We start from the raw sequence: 22,345 nt of genomic DNA on the forward strand, positions 1-22,345 counted from the left end.
CAATCCAACTAAGGTAACTGATCCAAAGTACAAAACTGAGTGGCGCCCATTGCATTTGAACACTTACTGATCCAGAAACCTGTGACTATAGGATTGGTACTATTTTCCTTTTCAATATCTAATGTAAGTTTTCCTCAGGTCTGTAACTTAAAGCACATTCTCTTTGTGATCCATGGATTTAGTTTGATTTAGGTCTCCCTGGATCACTGGAGAAGTCGAGAGGAAATATCAATGATTAAAGTTCGATTTGTTGTAGAATTCAGGAAACTTTGCTGGATCACACATGGATAGGATGGTTAAGAAGGCATTTAGCAGGCTTACCTTCATTACTCAGATCTTTAAGTACAGGAGTTGGGATGCCATATCGAGATTGTAAAAGGACATTGGTGATGCTTCTTCAGGAAAATGGTGTGCAGTTCTGTTTGCTCACTTATAGGAAGGATATTATCAAATGGAAAGGGTTCAGAAAAGATTTACCAGGATATTGCTAGGAATAGTGGGTTTGCGGATAAAAATAGACTGGAAATGCTGGGACAGCTTTCACTAGAATATAGGAGGTCGAGGAATAACCATATTGAGGTTTATAAAATCATGAGGGGCATAGATAAGATAAATGACGAGGGTCTTTTCCCTAGGTGTGGGGGAGTTCAAAATTAGGGGACATATTTTTAAGGTGAGAGGAGAAAGATTTAGCAAGGACATGAGGGGCAACTGTTTTTACATAGACAATAGTTCGTACGTGGATTGAACTGATAGAGAAAGTGATAAATGCAGGTACAGTTGCAATGTTTAAATGACATTTGGATAAGGCTGTGAATAGGGAAGGTTTGTAAGGATATGAGTCAAACACAGGCAGATGCAACTGGGAACATGGTTGGCATGGACTGGTTGGAGCGAAGAGTCTGTTTCCTTGTTGTTGGACTCAATAGCAGCTTTTCTGGGTTTTATTTAATGTTTCGGGATTTTGTCTGACCTGGTGTCTATTTTTAGTTCCAGTCGTCCGAAGGGAAATGAGTGAAAGAGACGTTGTCTTCCTTATCGATGGATCAGACAATGTTGGAAACACCAATTTACCTTACGTCAAGGACTTCATCACAAGAATAATTCGGAACTTGGATGTTGGACGTGACAGGGTGCGAGTAGGTCTGGCACAGTACAGTGACGACACCGAAGCTGAATTCTATCTAAACACGTACACTTCAGAAGCTGACCTTCTGTCTCATATCAGAAGCCTTATATTGAGAGGAGGAACAACGGTCAACACTGGTTCAGCATTGGATTTTGCCACTAAATATTTTTTTTCCAGGGCTGCAGGAAGTCGAATAAAAGAAAACATCCCTCAGTTTTTGATACTTGTTACTAGTGGAAGGTCCGATGATGATGTGGAAGCACCATCAGATGCATTGAAACGAGCTGCAGTAATGACCTTTGCTGTTGGAGTCAGGCACACAGACCCAGCCCAGTTAGAAGAGATGGCAATTGACCCAAGTTTGATCTTCAGTGTAAATGATTTCCACTCTCTGCCAGACTTACTGAATCAGATGATAATACCACTGACCACATTGACAGTTCCAACAATAATAATTGAAGAACCAACAATAAAACCTGAGGAGGAACCTGTTTCTATTGTCAAAGGTACCTGAATTGATTTTGTGTTTTTTTATTATTATGATTGTAATACTAACCATTGTCATTTATTTCTAAGGAACTTCAAACAAGTGTCGAATTACTCCAGTACTGACAAACAATATCACACGTGACTAGTGATACTAGGCGGCTGTGAGTAATGGGTTCACTAATTTGTCCCTGACTCTTTGTTAACCAGATACTCACTGTCATATTGGTTTTCCGGGTCCACATTCCTGTGCAATTATGCACCAGACCACTTCACAATAACTCTCAAATCCTGTGTCCTGGGGAGTGTTGCTGAACAAAGAGACCTTGGCGTGCAGATTCATAGTTCCTTGAAAGGGGAATCACAGCTAGACAGGATAGCGAAGAAGATATTTGGTAGGTTTGCATTTATTGGTCAGTGCATTGAGTATCGGAGTTGCGGCTGTACAGGACATTGGTAAGGCCACTTTTGGAATACTGCATTCGATTCTGATCTCCCTGCTATAGGAAAGATGTTGTGAAACTTGAAAGGGTTCAGAAAAAATTTACAAGGATTTTGCCAGGGTTGGAGGGTTTGAGCTATAGGGAGAGGCTGAATAGGTTGGGGCTGTTTCCCTTGGAGCAACGGAGGCTGAGGGGTGACCTTATAGAGGTTTATAAAATCATGAGGGGCATGGACAGGGTAAATAGACAAGGTCTTTTCCCTGGGGTGGGGGAGTCCAAAACTAAAGGGCATAGGTTTAAGGTGAGAGTGGAAAAATTTAAAAGGGACCATTTTTCATGCAGAGGGTGTTGCAGATATGGAAATACCTGCAAGACGAAGTGATGGAGATGGGTACAATAATTACATTTACAAGGAATCTAGGTGGGTACATGAATAGGAAGTATTTAGAGAGATAAAGGCCAAATGCTGGTAAATGGGACCACATTAATTTTGGATATCTTTTCAGCATAGATGAGTTGGACTGAAGGGTTTGTTTCTGTGCTGTAAGTCTTTGTGACTCTTTGACAAACCATCTGAGGTCAAAGGGAGCGATCTTGTGATGTAGATTTATTTTGATACAGATCATCATATACCAGTGCAATTTGAATTGCAGACATGACTGAAATGAAATTCCTTCACTTGGTATTAATTGCAAGTCCAATATTCAACTCAATTTTCCTGTTGAATGTACGCTAACATGGAGAGCATCAACTGCAAGATCTCTCCCTGTGTCTCACCTCTTGTTTCTAGATGTACCCACTTTCTGATGATCAGCACCCTTTCCTTAGGGCATAAGCCAACACTTGGAGAAATATAATGTCCTCTCCATGTCTTGTTCTTGCCAATTATAAACAAACTACAAAGTTCTGCGGGATACACAAATCAAAATGCTTCATTCAAGTTATGGCTTGAAATGCTCCACATACACATGAAATGCATAATGTACCTGAATTTTGCTGCTTTCTGGAGTATTGCTGATTTATTTTAACTTCTATTGTCTTTTTTCATAAACTTGTAGCTGTGCAGAAATATCGTCATACATAATTTCAGCTTATTTTTAAACGGTTTCAATTTCAAAAACAATTTCCCTCCATTTCTAACTATACACCATATCTGGTTTTAAAAATATGCCAATTATATTCCTTTTGTCCCCAAGCACTCTATCACAATAATATATTCAATCAGACCACAAAAGATGTTTTGCAAGGTTTCATTTTGTCTGTAGAATTTGTGCTCTATTTATGCATTTCTCGCTCCAATAAAAGCACACACAAAGTGATGGAAATACACTGCAGGGCAGGCAGCAGAGAAACAAAGTTACTATTTGAGGTTGATGGTATCTCTTCATCAGAACTGAGAGAAATAGAATTGGAAAGGTAATGGCTAGGAAGAAGGAAGTAAAAGTTCTGTAAAATTACAGGAGCGATTAAATGACAAAAGGTTCAGTGTTAATAATCAATATTTTTTTAAAAAATGTGTCCAGATGAGGTGCAAATGACTAGATAGCAGCAAAGTGAAAGAATAAGAAGAGAAACGACAGGAAATGGGCCAGTTAAAAAAAAGATACAAGTTGGAGGTAGCGATTACGATTTCAAACTGCTGCACTCGGCATTGAATCCAGAAGGTTGTGGACAATATTTCCCAAGTTATTTCCCAATGCGACTGCTTTTACATGTTTGGAATTTAGTCAAGAACCCAGATGCCAATAAATACAAAGCAGCCATTAAGCAGCATAGTAAGATTTAATATGTCATTATTAATGTGTAGAAATTATAGTTCAAGTGGCATTTTTATATTTTATGTATTCCACTGTCTTTTACTGAGCCACTTTTGCTCATGAATCTTAGTTAAGAAATAGCAAGCGTTATTGAATTTTGTAGTAGTATTCAACATGTTGACGTACCCCAATATCACAACAAGGTTCCCCAAGTGAGGGGATGAGCAACAAAAGCTAGCCTCATCACTGATGGACACTTCCACCAAAAAGTGAAGAGAAATAAAATTAACTTCCCTGATTGTGAAGCCAGGTTCCTCTGACTGCCAGACTGGGTTTTATGAGGAAAGTGGAATGCTTCTGAATGGTGATATGAACCATTGATGACCCATGCACTCTAATCAGCCTTTTCTCCCTAACTCCCTGTACACTTTAATCAATCCCACTCCTCCCCACACACACTGTAATCCATCTTTCCCTGATACTGTGTAATCAACCCTTCTTCCCACTCCTCACCCATTGCAATCACTCCCTCTTCTCCCACACACTGTAATCCGCCACTGATCCAAATGCACTGTAATCAGTCTCCCTTCCCCACACACTGTAATCAGTCCGTCTCTCCCGCAACCAATGTCATGCCAGGTCAGCCAACAGGATGGTGTAGCAGCTCCGAAGGTGTCAGCCTAGGACATGTCGGTGAGCAACCATTTCTAAATTAGCTTGAGAAGAAAACAAAACTCTCGTGATAGTGAAATGAGGAAGGCAAGCATAGGGCAGGATGCTTCCTAGGCCTTGGTACCTATAAGGGATATAATCCTGGAGGAGGAGGTATACACAATTCCCTTCGGGAACCACTGCTGTAGAGTGTGAAGATGAACGATAAGGCTCTGTCCCCTCACGCCTGCAGCGAGTGTCATTGGAACAGTCCAGCAGGCCGAGGACAAGAGAGATCAGAGTGGGAGCAGGATGCAAAATAAAAATGACAAGCAATTGGAGGCTCAGGGTCATTCTTCAGTGGAAGTGTTCCACAAAGTAGTTGCAAAGTCTGAATTTGATCTACCCACTGTAGAGGAGATCACATTGTGAGCGGTGAATACACTCTATTACATTGAAAGAAGTACAACTAAGTCTCCAGTTCACCTGGAAGGAGTGTTTGGCACCTTGGATGGTGAGAAGGGACAAGCTGAAAAGGACAGTTATCATATTTCCTCTCTTTGCATGGAAAGAGGTCATTCGGAGTGGACTGGGACTGAGGAAGGGGCAACAGTCTCTTTGAAATGCTGAAAAGGGAAAAATGGTGGAATTGGTGAAGGAATACTGTGGCTGGAGGACTGAAGGGTGAGGACATGAGGAATCCTATTATTGTTCTGTGAGGGAGGGGAAGGGGTGAGATCAAAAGTGCATGAAATATGTTATTCATGCTGGAAAGAGTACCAAGAATCTATGGCAAAGGATAAGACTTGAAGAAGAGATGGCATAAGAGGGAGGGGAGAAAGGATCTGGAGGAGGTGGGGGGGAACCCATATGTTGGGGAATCTTCTGCCACTTAAAGCCTTAAAGGAAGATAACATGTTGTTTATTTTCAAAAATCTGATTGAGGTGAAGAATGAAATGGAACTGTGGGCAGGATATTTTTGAGCTAGGCAAAAGTGAGTACTGCAGATGCTGGAAACTAGAGTCAAGATTAGAGTGGTGCTAAAAAAGCACAGCAGGTAAGGCAGCATCTGAGGTTGCAGGAAAATCGATGTTTCAGGCAAAAGCCCTTCATCAGGAATCATTCTTGAGCTAGACCTAGTTAGTGCTCCTAAGACAGCACTCAAGGGTGTTCACTGTGCAGCCCTTTAACAAATAGGGAAGAAGAGTCAAGGATTCAAGAAGCCACTCCCCCCATCTGACTATTTACACTATCATTCATTGTGGGCATGGTGTGGGGTTACTCCCCACAGGACATGAAATGTCTGCTTTGCTGTCCCCGTTCTCTGACTCCATGATCTTCGATGTCACAAAAGTTTTGCTCGATTAAATAAAACCGTTCACATTATCTCAAAGCTGAGAAGGAACTGGTAAATGGAGAATGGACAGTCTGAACATATGTCATTTAATCAGTTATCAAACATCACCAATCCTCTGCAGATCAAGCAGTTCTGCTCAGTATTGCCAAAGATTGTTTGAAAAAAAAAACTAGAGAACAGGATGTGTGTGTGTGGAATCTTATAGAGGCCAGTTCCACATGACAGAAAAGTCCAACAAGACCTATAGTGACATTGGGAACAACTTGCTGCATATTTTATGTATTTTCTAAGAACAGTAGGGGGATGAAGTGTAATACTTCATAGACACTGGTGAGTTGCAAATCGAAGGGAATTATAATTTGTTAAGTACATTATTAATGGCTTGATTCTCATCATTAGTATTTAACTTCCTATCTTGCCAAACATGCTGAACAAGCTAGACATTGAGAATTCTCAACATCGAAGTCAGAGTGGGTACCTGGTGATTTCAGATTGCCACTTACTCCAATAGAGCTTTGTGTTGGGCACCAGGAATGAAAATCTCAAGGCATGTTCCATGGACATAGGCCACACATCCAATGCACATCCGCAGATGTTGGCACCAATGTGAGCCAGTATCTGAGAACCCCGACAGTACATCTCTGATCCACTTACAGCATGCTTCCGTATTTCAATGCTACACCTCAGGCTGTAACTATCACTATAATGTTAAGCAAAAACATTGCTCTCAGGGATATGTACCCAGATCTCCAGCTTGTGGGCTTCCTCTCATAGCATTGGCTCCCTCTGGGCCTACCTGGATGCACAAGGCATTCCTGCCTTGCCTTGCATTTTTGCACTTTGCACCCCTCAGCCAGAAATATCAGGCTCAATATACGAACTGTGTTGTACCTTCTCCCCAGGCCTGTCTGTGATGTACCTTCTCCCCAGGCCTGTCTGTGTTGTACCTTCTCCCCAGGCCTGTCTGTGATGTACCTTCTCCCCAGGCCTGTCTGTGTTGTAAATTCTCCCCAGGCCTGTCTGTGATGTACCTTCTCTCCAGGCACAGACATAAAGCCAAGAAATTTATTAGTGTTGTTAACAGTCTTCAGTTCACTCAAAAGAGAGTGCTTTTGGTCAGGGGTCCCAGCGCAGAAATTCAGGGCAGACTTTGTCAACAGTCTAGGGGTTTGGAAATAGTCAGTAAGTCACTTGGAACAAATGCAGTCATGGAGCTATCCAGAGATGGATGAGGAGGCAAATATTGGGCTCCAACCACCCATCTTGACTCTTTCTGCCCTATTCTGGACTGCTTCTATCTGGAATAAGGGAACAGCGTGTAGTATGGAAGATAGATATCAGTGGCACAGATGCAGGTAGTGGAGGTGCCTTGAATGAATGGGTGGCACAGAGCACACAGAGTATTAATGGTGTCAGGGGCTGGGTAGGTGACAGTAAGTGAGGGATGGTGTTGTAGATAGTTGTGAGAGTGATAGAGGATGAGCCTTGGTTGAAGGTTGGTGGAGCAGAGATAAAATGAGTGAAAAGTATCCAGTAGAGGTTAGTGATACTTACTATAGTGAAGTGCAGAAGGTTATAAACCTTCTTCCTACATAGCTATGCATTTTCCTGGATGGCAGAGACTGCACTGACCCTTGGACTAGACTGGCATGGTCTTGTGTTGTGGCCTCCTCTATGAGTCCTGAGGGAAGAGGAAGTTCCTTCTCTGCATTACCCCATCCAGCAGTTCTATCAGGTCCCTGCACCCAAAATGGGGCACATAATTTTCCTTGTTTGCATAACTGAGGCAACTTCAGGAACTTTACAGGGAAGCTCCAGACTAGCAATGCTCCTGGGTGCACAATGGTAGTTTAAAGGTGGCACTGGTGCTGGGAATGTTGATCAATTCCAAGATATCCCAACAGTAGCATGTTGTTCTGGTGTTGGCGCATAGTAAGATGGGACGAAAATCGGGTTTGAGGGGAACCATGGATGTGGGATAGGTCGTTAATAGGGTGTATTTGGTGAAATATGGCAAGGAAATTCACTCCAAAACACTTTTTGCAAATCACTCTGAGTCAAAGAATGTAAGATTTGACCTGTGTGGTTACGTCTGGTTGTAGAAGTAACAACAGAGAGAGAGAAATGTTAGTGCTCTGATTCTACTCCGATTGTACATTTACACATCTCTGGAAAGTTCAATCGTCTGACAGAAATAATGGTTGATCAGTGCTGTAATGGTCCCATTATGTTTTTGAGCAGGAACCCAATTCATTAATGGATGGGCCTTGTTTGTTTTTAATTCATCAACAGATGTTGTACATTCCTGGCTAGGCCAGCATTTATTGCCTATCTCTAATTGTCTTTGAGAGGTTAATGGTGGACTACCTTCTTTAACTACTATGATCTCTGATGTTGATAGGGAGGGATGTCAGTAACAGACAGCTGTTAGGGAAGGAATTCCAGGACTTTGACCCAATGACACTGAAATAATTGTGATATATTTCCAAGTCAGGATGGGGAGTGGCATGGAGGGGATCTTGCAGGTGGTGGTGTTCCGATGTAACTGCTACCTTTATCTTTCTAGCTGGTGGAGTTTTCAGGTTTAGAAGTTGCTGTCAAAGGAGCTTTTGTGAAATGTTGCAGTGCATCTTGTAAGATGACTGCAGCTCCAACAATACTCAACAACCTTGATACCACCCAGGGCAAAGCAACCTGCTTGCTAGGCAACCTGAAACATTCATTCCCTTGACCACTTGACGTACAGTGCCAGTGTAAGTACCATCAACAAGATGCACTGAGGCAATGTGCAAAGGCTTCTTTGACAGCAATCTCTACCACCTAGAAGGGCAAGAGCAGCATATGAATGGAAGCACCATCACCTCCAGAATACCCTCAAAGTCATTCACTTCCCTGGCTTGGAATATTGTCTCTGTATCATCAATGCCACTGGATCAAAACCCTGGAGCTCCCTTCCTTACAGCAATGTCAGTGCACCCACCCCCGTGGTCTGGATTGGTTCAAAAAGGGAACTCATCACCACCTTCTCAGGGACAACTAAGGATGGCAACAAGTGGTGGCCCTGCCAGGAGGACCACCTCCCATGTTTGAATAACAGAACATAAGGCAATATCCTCAAGCTGACCAGTTGTGGATGAATCTAGCCAAAGGAGTGTGCTGTCTTCAACTTGGAGACAACTCCTGAACCCAGGAGTTAGAGGGTATCACAGTGAGCGGTATAACAATGTTAGGACCAAACCCTATTCTTGCACTTCCCCAGAATTCTCCTGTGCAGCATTGCAGCCTCAAGTTCTGTTCATTCCTGTCTGTGCAGGCACCTCACATCTCCAGATCCGTCAATGGACAGACTTTCCCTCATCCTATTGTCCTCTTGCATACATTCCTCACATTCCAGCTCCACAAATGGTACTCATTTTTCCTCTTAGCACTGGCATGATGACTTCTGAGCTCTCTCTGCTTTCTCTCCTCCTGAGGAGAAGACAGCACACAATTGGCAAAAGTCAGAGACCCTGGGAAATGGTCTTCTATTGACAGGTACTTTATCAGCTACAGCCACTAAATGTCCAACTGCTCCACTGGGGAAGGAGCTGTTACTCCGGAAAACTGTGGTGATCTTCATGAACCATCAGAGGTACTAATGTTAAGAGATCTCAACAGAGCTGATCCTTTGACTAGAGACACTATGTTGGTGACCTTACTTCATTAAGCTGATACTCAAGGTTTCACCCATTTCCCCAATTGAAGGTATGCATCTGAAGAGATGTTGGTGTGGTCTGTGTTGCTGTTGCTGACATGGTTGACAGTGGTGTGGTCTATGCTCTTGCCCCTTAGCAGTTAGAACTGCAGAAATGGCTCCTATGCTGTGCTGAAGGCTAGCAGCAGTGAAATGAAAGTGAAAGTGAAAAAAGTCCTGGGCAGGTGCAGTGTCTTCCAAGAAGAAGGTGCTCTCGCCCGACAATCAATGATAGCACTACTTGGAGTATAAATGTATTAATATATGAACAGTTGTGGCAAGCACTCAAACTGTTGAGGCTAAAACATTGAAGACTTTCAAGAATGTTCTCAGGTGGAAGGATCTTGGGAGTGTTTTTGAACAAAGAGACCTTGAAGTGCAGGTCCATAGTTCCTTGAAAGTGGAGTTGCAGGTAAACAGGATAGCGAAGAAGACGTTTGGTATGCTTGCCTTTATTGGTCAGAGCACTGAGTATAGGAGTTGGGAGGTCATGTTGCTGCTACATAGAGCATTGGTTTGGCCACTTTTGGAATACTGTATGTAATTCTGGTCTCCCAGCTATCGGAAGGATATTATGAAACTTGAAACCGTTCAGAAAAGATTTACAAGGCTGTTGCCAGGGTAGGGGGGCTTGAGCTATAAGGAGAGACTGAATAGGCTGGGGCTGTTTTTCCTGGAGCATTGGAGGCTGAAGGGGTGACCTTAGAGGATTATAAAGTCATGAGGGGCATGGATAGGATAAATAGACAAGGTCTTTTTCCCGGGGTGGGGGAGAGCAGAACGAGATGGCAAAGGTTGAGGTTGCGAAGGGGAAAGATTTAAAAGGGACCTAAGGGGCTGCTTTTACACACAGAGTGTGGTGCATGTATGTATATAATGAGCTGCCAGAGGAAGTGGTGGAGGCTGGTACAATTACAACATTTAAAAGGCATCTGGATGGATACATGAATAGGAAGGGTTTACAGGGATATGGGCCAAGTGCTGGCAAATGAGACACAATAAATTTAAGATACCTGGTCAGCATGAAGAGTCTATTTCCATGCTGTACATCTCAATGACTCAATGAAAAGGTATAGAGAGAAATCAGGAACAGAGTACAGAGTTGGATAATCAGCCATGATCATATTGAATGGCAGAGCAGCCTTGAAAGACTAAATGACCTCTTCCTGCGTCAATATTCTATGTTCGTGTGTGTTTTTTAATGCAGCTGGTCAGAGCCTTCCCAACCTGTCAGTTCCACTGAAGATACTCTTTAAGGTGCACAAAGTGATGTTTGTGATCTTCACGTGCAAAGTTGAAGAAGCTGTGCATTGTTGGGAGTTAACTTATTCACGGTTCAAACGTTTATAAATTGCTTCTTAAATCACTTCAATTGCTTTCCCATCGGAATCACAGGGGCTTCCTGCAGTACTCATAAATTATTAATGGAAAAGCCAGACGAAGGCCAGGATGACATTGGGATTCTAACCTGAGTAGTTTTCTAAGATTTTCCCACCGCACAGACACCAGAAGTAGATCCCGCCTGATAGGGAAAACTCGAGCCAGTGTCTTAGCTCATCCAAAGTTGTGTCTATTTTTTTCAAAAAGTGCTGAATATTGAAGCAAACTCAACAATTCTAATTGTGTTTTGTTGAAAAGAAAACTTTCTAATTGCTGATGTTTCTTGCCTCTGACACCGAAAGAGTGAGAAAAGAGTCAGAGACGGAACCGTCAAATAACAGGGTGGCTCAGCGGTCAGCAATGTTGCCTCATAATGCCAGAGACCTGGGTTCGATTTCAGCCTCAGGTGACTGTCTGTGTGGAGTTTGCACATTCTCCTTGTGTCTGTATGGGTTTCCTCCCACAATCCAAAGATGTGCAGGTTAGGTGACTTGGCCGTGCTAACTTGCCCACAGTGTTCAAAGGTGTGTAGGTTGGATGAATGGGGAATGATTGGGTGGGGTACTCTTCAGAGGGTTGGTGTGGATTTGTTGGGCTGAAGGGCCTGTTTCGACACTGTAGGGATTCTATTAAAAAAAAGGAAGCTTTCTCCATCCTATTTTAAATGCCTCCCAAAGAAAAAGCAAGCTTTATTTTGTCAACATAATTCCTTTACAGGGAATTGGAAGAATGAGGGGAACAGGGGGATGAAATGAATGAGAAGGAAGCTTATCTTTTCCTACTTACCTGAAATAAAATGTTTCAACAGGGACACAGATTTTAGGTGGATTGGGCTGTCAGCAATATTGGAAATGAATGTAATGATTGAGTTGATAGACTAGAGATGAAGAGATGGGGTTAGGAAGGGAAGAGGCGAGGACAAGGATGAACATTAAAGAGATGGAGTAGGGTAAAGGATGCTGAGAAGGTAATGGCACAGATGTTATTATAGGAGCAAGGTAATGGTGAAAATAAGTGCTGAAATGGAAATAGAGAACAGGAAACCCATATGTACCCAGTTAAAAAAAAAGCATGTTATCGTTGGAAATTTCCATATGGACCGTGACATGATAAAGTTATAGATGCACACTGATCTTACATGTTTATATTTATATTCAGCTTCACCAATCATGAAGAGAGATATCGTTTTCCTAATCGATGGCTCTCCTGGGATGGGGAGATCACTTGTTCATGTTCGTGAGTTTCTCAGTAACATAATCCAGGAGCTCGATATCGGACCTGACAGAGATCAGGTTGCTGTGGTACAATACAGTTCCGGCCCAAGACTTGAATTTGGCCTCAATACTCATTCATCAAAAAATGCGATTTTGGATGTAGTAAAAAAGCTGAGACTGAAAACAGGGCGACCCCTCAATACCGGTGCTGCCCTGGACTATGTCACAAGGAATGTCTTCAGTCCATCCGCAGGGAGCAGAGGAGATGCTGGAGCTTCACAAATCCTGGTGCTCATCACTGCTGGGAAATCCAAAGATGATTTTAGACAGGCTGCAGATACAATGAAACAGGCTGGTATCGTGCCCATTGCTATTGGAGCCAAGCATGCAGATGCAGCAGAACTACAAGAGATAGTGTCTAATCCTGACTCTGCTTTGAAACTGGGAGAGTTTGATGAATTGAAAACTATTCAACAAGAGTTATTGTCTAAAGTTAGAGCAACATTTGTGGTTGATGAGCCAGCTCCTCCAACTGAAGGTAATTCTTTTTTGGCAAACGATGAATGGTTCAGTCTACACCCCCAACAGCAAGTTCCCGTCCAAGTCACTTTCCACCCTGACCTGGAAATATATCCCCACAGACCCCACTGTCACTATCCCCACCCCCCAGAACCCCGAGGGGAGCACTACCCCTGCTCATGCCTCCACCCCCATTCCCCCCACCATCACACCCACTCCAGGTACTGGCTCCGATTCCACTCCCAGCTCCACACCCACACCAGATCCCAGCTCTCAGCCCTGCCGAGTTTTCACCATCCCTCCAGACCTCCCACTCACTGAGGACGAACGATCAGTCCTCAGCAAAGGACTCACATTCATCCCCCTCCGTCCACACATCAATGAATTTAGTACACACCATGACATCGAACACTTCTTCCGTCACCTCCGCCTCCGAGCTTACTTTCACAATCAGGACTCCTGCCCACCTTCCAAGGACCCCTTCGCCCACCTCCAACACACTGCATCCACCTGGACACCCTGCGCTGGCCTATTACCTGCCCTCGACCTCTTCATTTCCAACTGCCGCCGGGACATTAACCGCCTCAACCTGTCGACTCCCCTCCCCCACTCCAACCTCTCACCCTCACAACACGCAGCCCTCCAATCCCTCTGCTCTAATCCCAACCTCACCATTAAGCCAGTGAATAAAGGGGGCGCAGTGGTAGTCTGGCGCACTGACCTCTACACCGCTGAAGCCAAACGCCAACTCGAGGACACCTCTTCCTACTGCCTCCTCGACCATGACCCCACCCCCCATCACCAAACCATCATCTCCCAGACCACACAGAACCTCATCACCTCAGGAGATCTCCCACCCACAGCTTCCAATCTCATAGTCCGGGAACCCCGCACTGCCCGGTTCTACCTCCTTCCCAAGATCCACAAGCCTGACCACCCTGGCCGACCCATTGTCTCAGCATGCTCCTGCCCCACTGAACTCATCTCTACATACCTCGACACTGTCCTATCCCCCCCAGTCCAGGAACTCCCCACATACATTCGAGACACCACCCACGCCCTCCACCTCCTCCAAGACTTCCGTTTCCCTGGCCCCCAATGCCTCATCTTCACCATGGATATCCAATCCCTCTACACCTCCATCCGCCATGACCAGGGTCTCCAAGCCCTCCGTTTTTTTCTCTCCAGACGTCCCCAACAGTACTCTTCCACCGACACTCTCATTCGTTTGGCCGAACTGGTCCTCACCCTTAACAATTTCTTCTTTGAATCCTCCCACTTCCTCCAGACCAAAGGGGTAGCCATGGGCACACGTATGGGCCCCAGCTATGCCTGTCTCTTTGTTGGCTACGTAGAACAGTTGATCTTCCGTAATTACACCGGCACCACCCCCCACCTCTTCCTCCGCTACATTGATGACTGCATTGGCGCCACCTCTTGCTCCCGCGAGGAGGTTGAGCAATTCATCAACTTCACCAACACATTCCACCCTGACCTTAAATTTACCTGGACCATCTCTGACACCTCCCTCCCCTTCCTGGACCTCTCCATCTCCATTAGTGACGACCGACTTGACACTGACATTTTTTACACACCCACCGATTCCCACAGCTACCTGGATTACACCTCTTCCCACCCTATCTCTTGCAAAAATGCCATCCCGTATTCCCAATTCCTCCGCCTCCGCCGTATCTGCTCCCAGGAGGACCAGTTCCACCATAGAACACACCAGATGGCCTCCTTCTTTAGAGACCGCAATTTCCCTTCCCACTTGGTTAAAGATGCCCTCCAGCGCATCTCGTCCACATCCCGCACCTCCGCCCTCAGACCCCACCCCTCCAACCGTAACAAGGACAGAACGCCCCTGGTGCTCACCTTCCACCCTACAAACCTTTGCATAAACCAAATCATCCGCCGACATTTCTGCCACCTCCAAAAAGACCCCACCACCAGGGATATATTTCCCTCCCCACCCCTTTCGCCTTCTGCAAAGACCGTTCCCTCTGTGACTACCTGGTCAGGTCCACGCCCTCCTACAACCCACCCTCCCATCCTGGCACCTTCCCCTGCCACCGCAGGAACTGCGCCCACACCTCCTCCCTCACCTCTATCCAAGGCCCTAAAGGAGCCTTCCACATCCATCAAAGTTTTACCTGCACATCCACTAATATCATTTATTGTATCCGTTGCTCCCGATGCGGTCTCCTCTACATTGGGGAGACTGGGCGCCTCCTAGCAGAGCGCTTTAGGGAACATCTCCGAGACACCCGCACCAATCAACCAAACCACCCCGTGGCCCAACATTTCAACTCCCCCTCCCACTCTGCCGAGGACATGGAGGTCCTGGGCCTCCTTCACCGCCACTCCCTCACCACCAGACGCCTGGAGGAAGAACGCCTCATCTTCCGCCTCGGAACACTTCAATCCCAGGGCATCAATGTGGACTTCAACAGCTTCCTCATTTCCCCTTCCCCCACCTCATCCTAGTTTCAAACTTCCAGCTCCGCACTGTCCCCTTGACTTGTCCGGACTTGTCCGACCTGCCTAGCTCCTTTTCCACCTATCCACTCCACCCTCTCCTCCCTGACCTATCACCTTCATCTCCTCCCCCACTCATCCATTGTACTCTATGCTACTTTCTCCCCACCCCCACCCTCCTCTAGCTTATCTCTCCACGCTTCAGGCTCTCTGCCTTTATTCCTGATGAAGGGCTTTTGCCCAAAACGTCAATTTTGCTGCCCGTCGGATGCTGCCTGAATTGCTGTGCTCTTCCAGCACCACTGATCCAGAATCTGGTTTCCAGCATCTGCAGTCATTGTTTTTACCTGGAAATATATCGCCAATCCTTCAGTGTTGCTGGTCCAAAATCTTGAAACTCCCTTTTTAACAACATGTGGGTCTACCTACAACACATGGAGTGCAGTGGTTCAAGTAGGTATCTCACCACCAGCTTCTCAAGGGCAAATAAATGAAGGCCCAGTCAGAGATGCCCACACACCATGAGTGAATTAAAACAAACTCAAAGCTACGGAAGAGAAACTAAAGAACATTTTTCTAATTGTTAGAGGGATGTCACAAAGACTAAGGTGATGCAATCTGCACTTTGTACTTTCAAATCACTTCATTGATTACATAATGAGTGCATACCCCACTGCCGTGTCAGTACATTAGTACAGGAATGCATCGTATACTCCCTAACATGGCATAATTTTGTTAATGATGATAGGCATGAATATAACTCTTTCATATTAGAACAAAGAGATGTGACTTAGCCGTTCACCTCTCTCTTTGTCTCAACATCTGCTTTTGCAAAATATTAATCTTTTTCCCACCATGGAGTCATTTCCACTACAGGTGAAGGCCATTCAGCCCATCAAGGATATGTCGACTCTCCATGCAGCAATCCAGTCAGTTTCATTCTCTTATTTTACTCCGTAGCTCTTTTAAGTTCATTTTGAAGTATGCAATTGCCTCCACCTCCATCATGCGAATGAGGAGAAAATTCCAAACCAAAATCATTCACTGGATAAAAACATTCCACCTCACATTTCCCTGTGACTTGAGTCAATTACTAAACTTTGCTTTTTCAGATTTAACCTATCCTGAAATTAGGAAAAAGGATGGTTATATCCAAGACATGACAGGTTTGAAGGTTTAAAGGCTGTTGGCTTAGCAAATACCATTCCAACAAATGCATATTTAATGTGAATATTAGACAGTCAGCAGGAGCATGTGCTGTTGTGAGGACACTCACAATCAGTGTTTAAGCAGTTTAAAAAATCTCAGAACACTTTATAGTTTGGACATGTGTGAAAATGTTTCTCATATTGAGCTTAGTTACATCTCATAGCTCCATTCTCTGGATTTTACCAGGCCTGTTTGGAAATATACCAGAAACCTGTGACTATAGCATTAGTCATAGTTTCCTTTTCAAAATGTAGTGTAAGTTTTCCTCAGGTCTGTAACTTAAAACACATTCTCTTTGTGATTAATGGATTTAGTTCGACACAGCTCTCCCCGGTATGCTGGAGAAGCCTACAGGGGACGTCAGTTATTAAAGTTCTATTAGTTGTAGAATTCAGGAAACTTTGTTAGGACAGATTTACCAGGTTTTATTTCACATTGAAATATTTTGTCTGACCTGGTGTCTATTTTTAGTTCCAGTTGTACGAAGGGAAATGAGTGAGAGAGATGTTGTCTTCCTTATCGATGGATCAGACAATGTTGGAAACACCAATTTACCTTACGTCAAGGACTTCATCACAAGAATAATTCGAAACTTGGACATTGGAAGTGACAGGGTGCGAGTAGGTCTGGCACAGTACAGTGACGACACCGAAGCTGAATTCTATCTAAACACATACCCTTCGGAAGCTGACCTTCTGTCTCATATCAGAAGCTTCACATTGAGAGGGGGGGCAACGGTCAACACTGGTTCAGCATTGGATTTTGCCAGTAAATACTATTTCACTAGTTCTGCAGGAAGTCGAATAAAAGAAAACATCCCTCAGTTTTTGATACTTGTTACTAGTGGAAGATCGGATGATGATGTGGAAGCACCATCAGATGCATTGAAACGAGCTGCAGTAATGACCTTTGCTGTTGGAGTCAGGCACACAGATCCAGCCCAGTTAGAAGAGATGGCAATTGACCCAAGTTTGATCTTCAGCGTAAATGATTTCCACTCTCTGCCAGACTTACTGAATCAGATGATAATACCACTGACCACATTGGCAGTTCCAACAATAATAATTGAAGAACAAACAATAAAACCTGAGGAGGAACCCATTCCTACTACAGAAGGTACCTAAATTATCCTTTTTTCATATACATCTGAAATATTATGGATTTTGTAAATGTATAACTGTTTTACATTCTTATTCCAATGTCTGTCAAAAGTAGCACAGAAGACTAGAGGGATAGTAGTAGGATATTGGGTCTAGGTTCAATGACTTGTTGTCTGACTCTAGGATGCTCAGAATTAAGGATGATCTCAATATGAAAGAAATGGAATACTGGCTCACCACCATGAACAGTGAGTCACTGACCATGATAACAGATATTTGAAAGTTTAATCCAATGCTGCTAGTTTGTGGCACGCTTTTCAGTAACTCTCCATCAATTCTCTTCACCAGAGGATTCATGATGAGTCCCTCTTGGTGAACAACTTCAAGGACAGTTGCAGTGAACTAATTCTCAGGCACACAGATTATTAGTAAAAGGTGTAATGGGTTCACTGGTCTTTATTATGGCTTGTTTGTATGTACAAAGGTCCAGTTGCATTATGTTCAAAAATATCAAGCACAACAGTTCTATAGTTTATATGTCATGGGTACAAAACCATTACATCCTCAAAGAAATGCATTGAATTGTATAAAGTGCATTTTACCAATCCACACTGGCTATCCTTTAGTATCTCCAAGAATGGAGTGTTCTATTGCCTACCTTATACAGGTACATAATACTTTATCCAAAATTCTGAAATCCGTAAGGTTCCAAAATCCAAAGTTATTTTGTGAAGTTTTTTTTCTGTATAACAAGGTTGTTTGGTGGGAGAACAGGTGACCCAACTCCACACACACTCAACCCATGTCACTCAGATGTGATGTGGCGGCATGGCCCAGCACTAGCAGGTGTCAATTGTGTCTCAGCACTTGTACTACTTACACTTGTAAGTAGTACAAGTGCTGCTGTTAAGTAATTTTTAAAAAATTTCACTGTGAAAATGTCATTTATTCTGAAATCTGAAAAATTCTGAAATCCAAACAATAACTGGCCCGAAGGATTTTGGATAAAGGAATGTGTATCTGTACTGAGATGTCAGGACAAACTTATTGGAAATTTAAGGCCAAGGCATCCACATTTGCATATATCATTCAATTAATATTTGACTCTTCCAAATCCACTTTGGAAATGATAGCAGAAAGATTGTGAACCTATACATGGGAAGTCACTCTCTCTTGTAGAACAAAGTGTGCAGAGGACACTGAATGTCTGCAGAGGGAGATAGATAGGTTAAGTGAGTAGGCAATGGGCTGGCAGATGAAGTACAATGTTGGTAAATGTGAGGTCATCCATTTTGATAGGAATAACAGCAAAACAGCCTATTACTAAATGGTGAAAAATTGCAGCACGCTGCTGTGCAGAAGGACCTGGGTGTCCTTGTGCACGAATCATAAAAAGTTGATTTGCAGGTGTAACAGGTAATTAAGAAGACAAATGGAGTTTTGTCCCCTTCATTGTGAGAGGGACAGAGTTTAAAAATAGGAAGGTTATGCTGCAGCTTTATAGGGCACTGGTAAGGCCATATCTGGAATACTGTGTACAGTTTTGGTCTTAGGTGAGAAAGGAAGTACTGGCATAGGACACAGAGGAGCTTCACTCAGTTGATTCTGGAGTTGAGGGGTTTGTCTTATGGGGAGCGATTGAGTAGACTGGGATCTTACACATTGGAATTTCGAAGAATGAGGGGGGATCTTACAAAAATATATACAATCATGAGGGAAATACATAAGATCGAAGCAGGGTTTCCTCTGGCTGATAAAATTAGAACTAAGCGGCATAGCCTCAAAATAAGGGGGAGCAGGTTTAGGACTGAGTTGAGGAAGAACTTCTTCAACCAAAGAATTGTGTATCTGTGGAATTCCCTGCCCAGTGAAGCAGTTGAGGCTACCTGGTTGAATGTTTTTAAGGCAAAGATAGATGGATTTTTGAACAGTAAAGGAAATAAGGGTTAAGGTGAGTGGATGGTAAGTGGGTCTGAGTCCACAAAAAGTTCAGTTATGATCTTATTGAATGGTAGAGCAGACTCGATGGGTCAGATGGCCTACTCCTGTTCCCATTTCTTATGTTCTTTAATGTTTTAAAATGGGCAGGAATCCACTGATTATTATTTACAGATTACTATCAATGCAAGGAACCACATAAATAGGTCAATACTTTAGTTACTCATAAGCAATTAATATTTGTATGATATAATGTTATGATCTCAAAATAACAGCCTAAGATTCTAATAAGGGTAAGGTGCAGATTATTATTCACCTAGTATTTCCTCAATGTACATCTCTATATTTTCCTTATATATACTAAACCTACTTTAAATTTATTCAGTTCCTGCAGTCAGAAAGAGAGATATCGTCTTCCTAATTGATGGCTCTCCTGGGATGGGAAGATCATTTGTTCAAGTCCGTGAGTTTCTCAGTAACATAATCCAGGAGCTCGATATCGGACCTGACAGAGATCAAGTGGCTGTGGTACAATACAGTTCCGGCCCAAGACTTGAATTTGCCCTCAACACTCATTCAACTAAAAATGCAGTTTTAGATATAATTAAAAAGCTGAGACTGAAAAGAGGGAGACCCCTCAACACCGGTGCTGCACTAGACTATGTCACGAGGAATGTCTTCAGTCCATCTGCAGGGAGCAGAGGCCTTGCTGGAGCTTCACAAATCCTGGTGCTCATCACTGCTGGGAAATCCAAAGATGATGTTGGACAGGCAGCAGATGCAATGAAACAGGCTGGTATCATGTCCATTGCTATTGGTGCCAAGTATGCCGATACAACAGAACTGCAACAGATAGTGTCTCATCCTGACTCTGCTTTCAGACTGGGAGACTTCAAAGAGTTGGAAACCATTCAACAAGGGTTATTCTCTAAAGTTGGAGTTGTGTCTGTGATTGAGGAACCAATCCCTCCTGCTGAGAAGGAACCAATCCCTCCTATTGAGGAGGAACCAATCCCTCCTATTGAGGAGGAACCAATCCCTCCTACTGAGGAGGAACCAATCCCTCCTACTGAAGAGGAACCAATCCCTCCTACTCAAGGTATAATTGTTTAGCAATTACATATGGTTTTGTCAAAATTATATAAGAAGAAGTAAAAGAGCATGTTTTATATTGCAGGGCTGATGTCACCAAAATTGGGGTTCCAAACTATGCATGTTTCCACCAAATTATTTTATGGTCTAAATTCTAAATACATGCTGCATTACCACTGCCAATGTCATTGCTTTAACAAAGCAGTGCATAGGATACTGTGTAGAGCACTGAAGTATACGTCCAACATGGAATAATTTAATCTATTCTGATGAGAATGAGGGCACTAAAAGTGTGTTTTTCAGAATTTTTGGATTGTATGCCATATTTCAACACAATACAACTGCTTGCCAAATCACTTATTTATCTTTTTACTCCCCTCTCACCAATAGCAACTGCAGCCTTTCTCTTAAGATTAACAACTAAGGTCAAATTCTGATTTCATTTCAAAATTGAATGATCACCAGAAATTACAAACAATAGAAAACACATGCCGTCTAAAGGTTAATACATTACCTGAGGAACCGATTCCTCTCATTGAAAGTCTTTGCTACATTTCCTCCACAGTCAGCAGAAAGTCATGAGATAGCATTTTTCAATTACGGTTTTGATCTGAAATTTTAAACAAAATATCTTTTTTACTAACCACATCTGTCACTAGACTAGTGGATATTAGGAATGCCCCCACCAACTTGAGGTCATTTCAACTCATGCCAAATACCTATATAGATGTTGTTATGCTTCTTCATCCTATATACCATGGCGTGCTGTTCATATGGAGTAGGTGGGGAATGGAGACCTGCATGGCCAATGTCTCAATGTGAGGTGGGTATCAATATTCTCCATAAACTCAACTGCCTAACATACAATACCTTGGTCTCTTTAATATCTTGTCATCACAGACCATGTCTCGTATCATATACTCATACATTGTTATTTGCCAATGAAATTGCACAGGAACTAATAGGACCTCACAAGAGCACTTTTTTTCTCACTCTATGAATGGAGAATTCCATGATCTTGTTTTTTACAAAAAAGCTGGATGCCAACTGTTAATTTGTTAAGAGAGAGAGAGGGATTGGGTGTTATGCCAATACTGCCAACTTGTTTGAAAATCTGATTTTTCTGTGAAGTTTTTGAGTTAATTGATTACTACATAATCTAAAATTGTTGTAAAAACAGGTTGATTTAGCATTTAATTGCAGTTTGCAAGCAATTTCTTGTGCAGTATTATATATTAGCTCTGCAAACCCACTCCCATTATGATGTCAACTGGGCTAACCCTTCAAAGATTGTATGCACAAGCATCTTATCAGGGTAAGACTATAATGAAATATATACTAATCAGTGCCAAAATTCCTGCTGTTGTTTGGAGGAAGCTTGCTGAGAAAGGAAAAGAATAAGTCACTTTACAAGTCCTGATAATGCCTCCTGTTGCTCCCTAGAGAATATATTAGGGACCAAGTCTTGACACAATTCATCATTGACATTTGTTTGGTGAGACGTGACCTTTTCACACACTGCTTCCTGGGAGGTCAAGCTTGTTTTGTCACCATACTGCACAAGGAAGCAATACAGTCCAGTGATTGTCCTTGTCTCTATGTTTTCTTTCCTTTAGATAGCTCTCCCTTCTGCAAAAATGTCACATGTTGTGTTGAAAATATATCAACAGTTCTTCTGCTCCTCCATTATTTGTTGGTCAGCTGACAATTCACTCTTAACTTTCCAGCACCTTAGCATCCCGAATTCTAATCCTAACCCTAAGCATCAACAACATTATGCAGCCTAGAAGAGAATGATATGATGCACATTTGCACAATCATTTATTGTTGAGTTGAACAAGCTTTTGAATAACACAAA

At 43.1% G+C, this 22,345-nt stretch overlaps 1 protein-coding gene across 4 annotated transcripts in view; it reads left to right on the forward strand.

Moving 5' to 3' along the window:
* Window positions 1-22,345, forward strand: part of LOC122551336 (uncharacterized) — a 160,283-nt gene that overhangs the window by 42,488 nt on the left and 95,450 nt on the right. For 3 of the 4 annotated variants that reach the window (XM_087988748.1, XM_087988751.1, XM_087988750.1), the window contains exons 5-8: window positions 991-1,635; window positions 12,096-12,689; window positions 16,829-17,473; window positions 19,781-20,494. In XM_087988748.1, the coding sequence (XP_087844874.1) occupies window positions 991-1,635; window positions 12,096-12,689; window positions 16,829-17,473; window positions 19,781-20,494 (2,598 nt within the window). The remainder of the gene's footprint in view (window positions 1-990; window positions 1,636-12,095; window positions 12,690-16,828; window positions 17,474-19,780; window positions 20,495-22,345) is intronic. The other variant, XM_087988749.1, reaches the window with a different exon arrangement.

The sequence above is a fragment of the Chiloscyllium plagiosum genome, unplaced genomic scaffold, assembly GCF_037043375.1.
Source record: "Chiloscyllium plagiosum isolate Xiang-an unplaced genomic scaffold, Cpla_swu_hap1 HiC_scaffold_7, whole genome shotgun sequence".
Lineage (NCBI taxonomy): Eukaryota > Metazoa > Chordata > Chondrichthyes > Orectolobiformes > Hemiscylliidae > Chiloscyllium > Chiloscyllium plagiosum.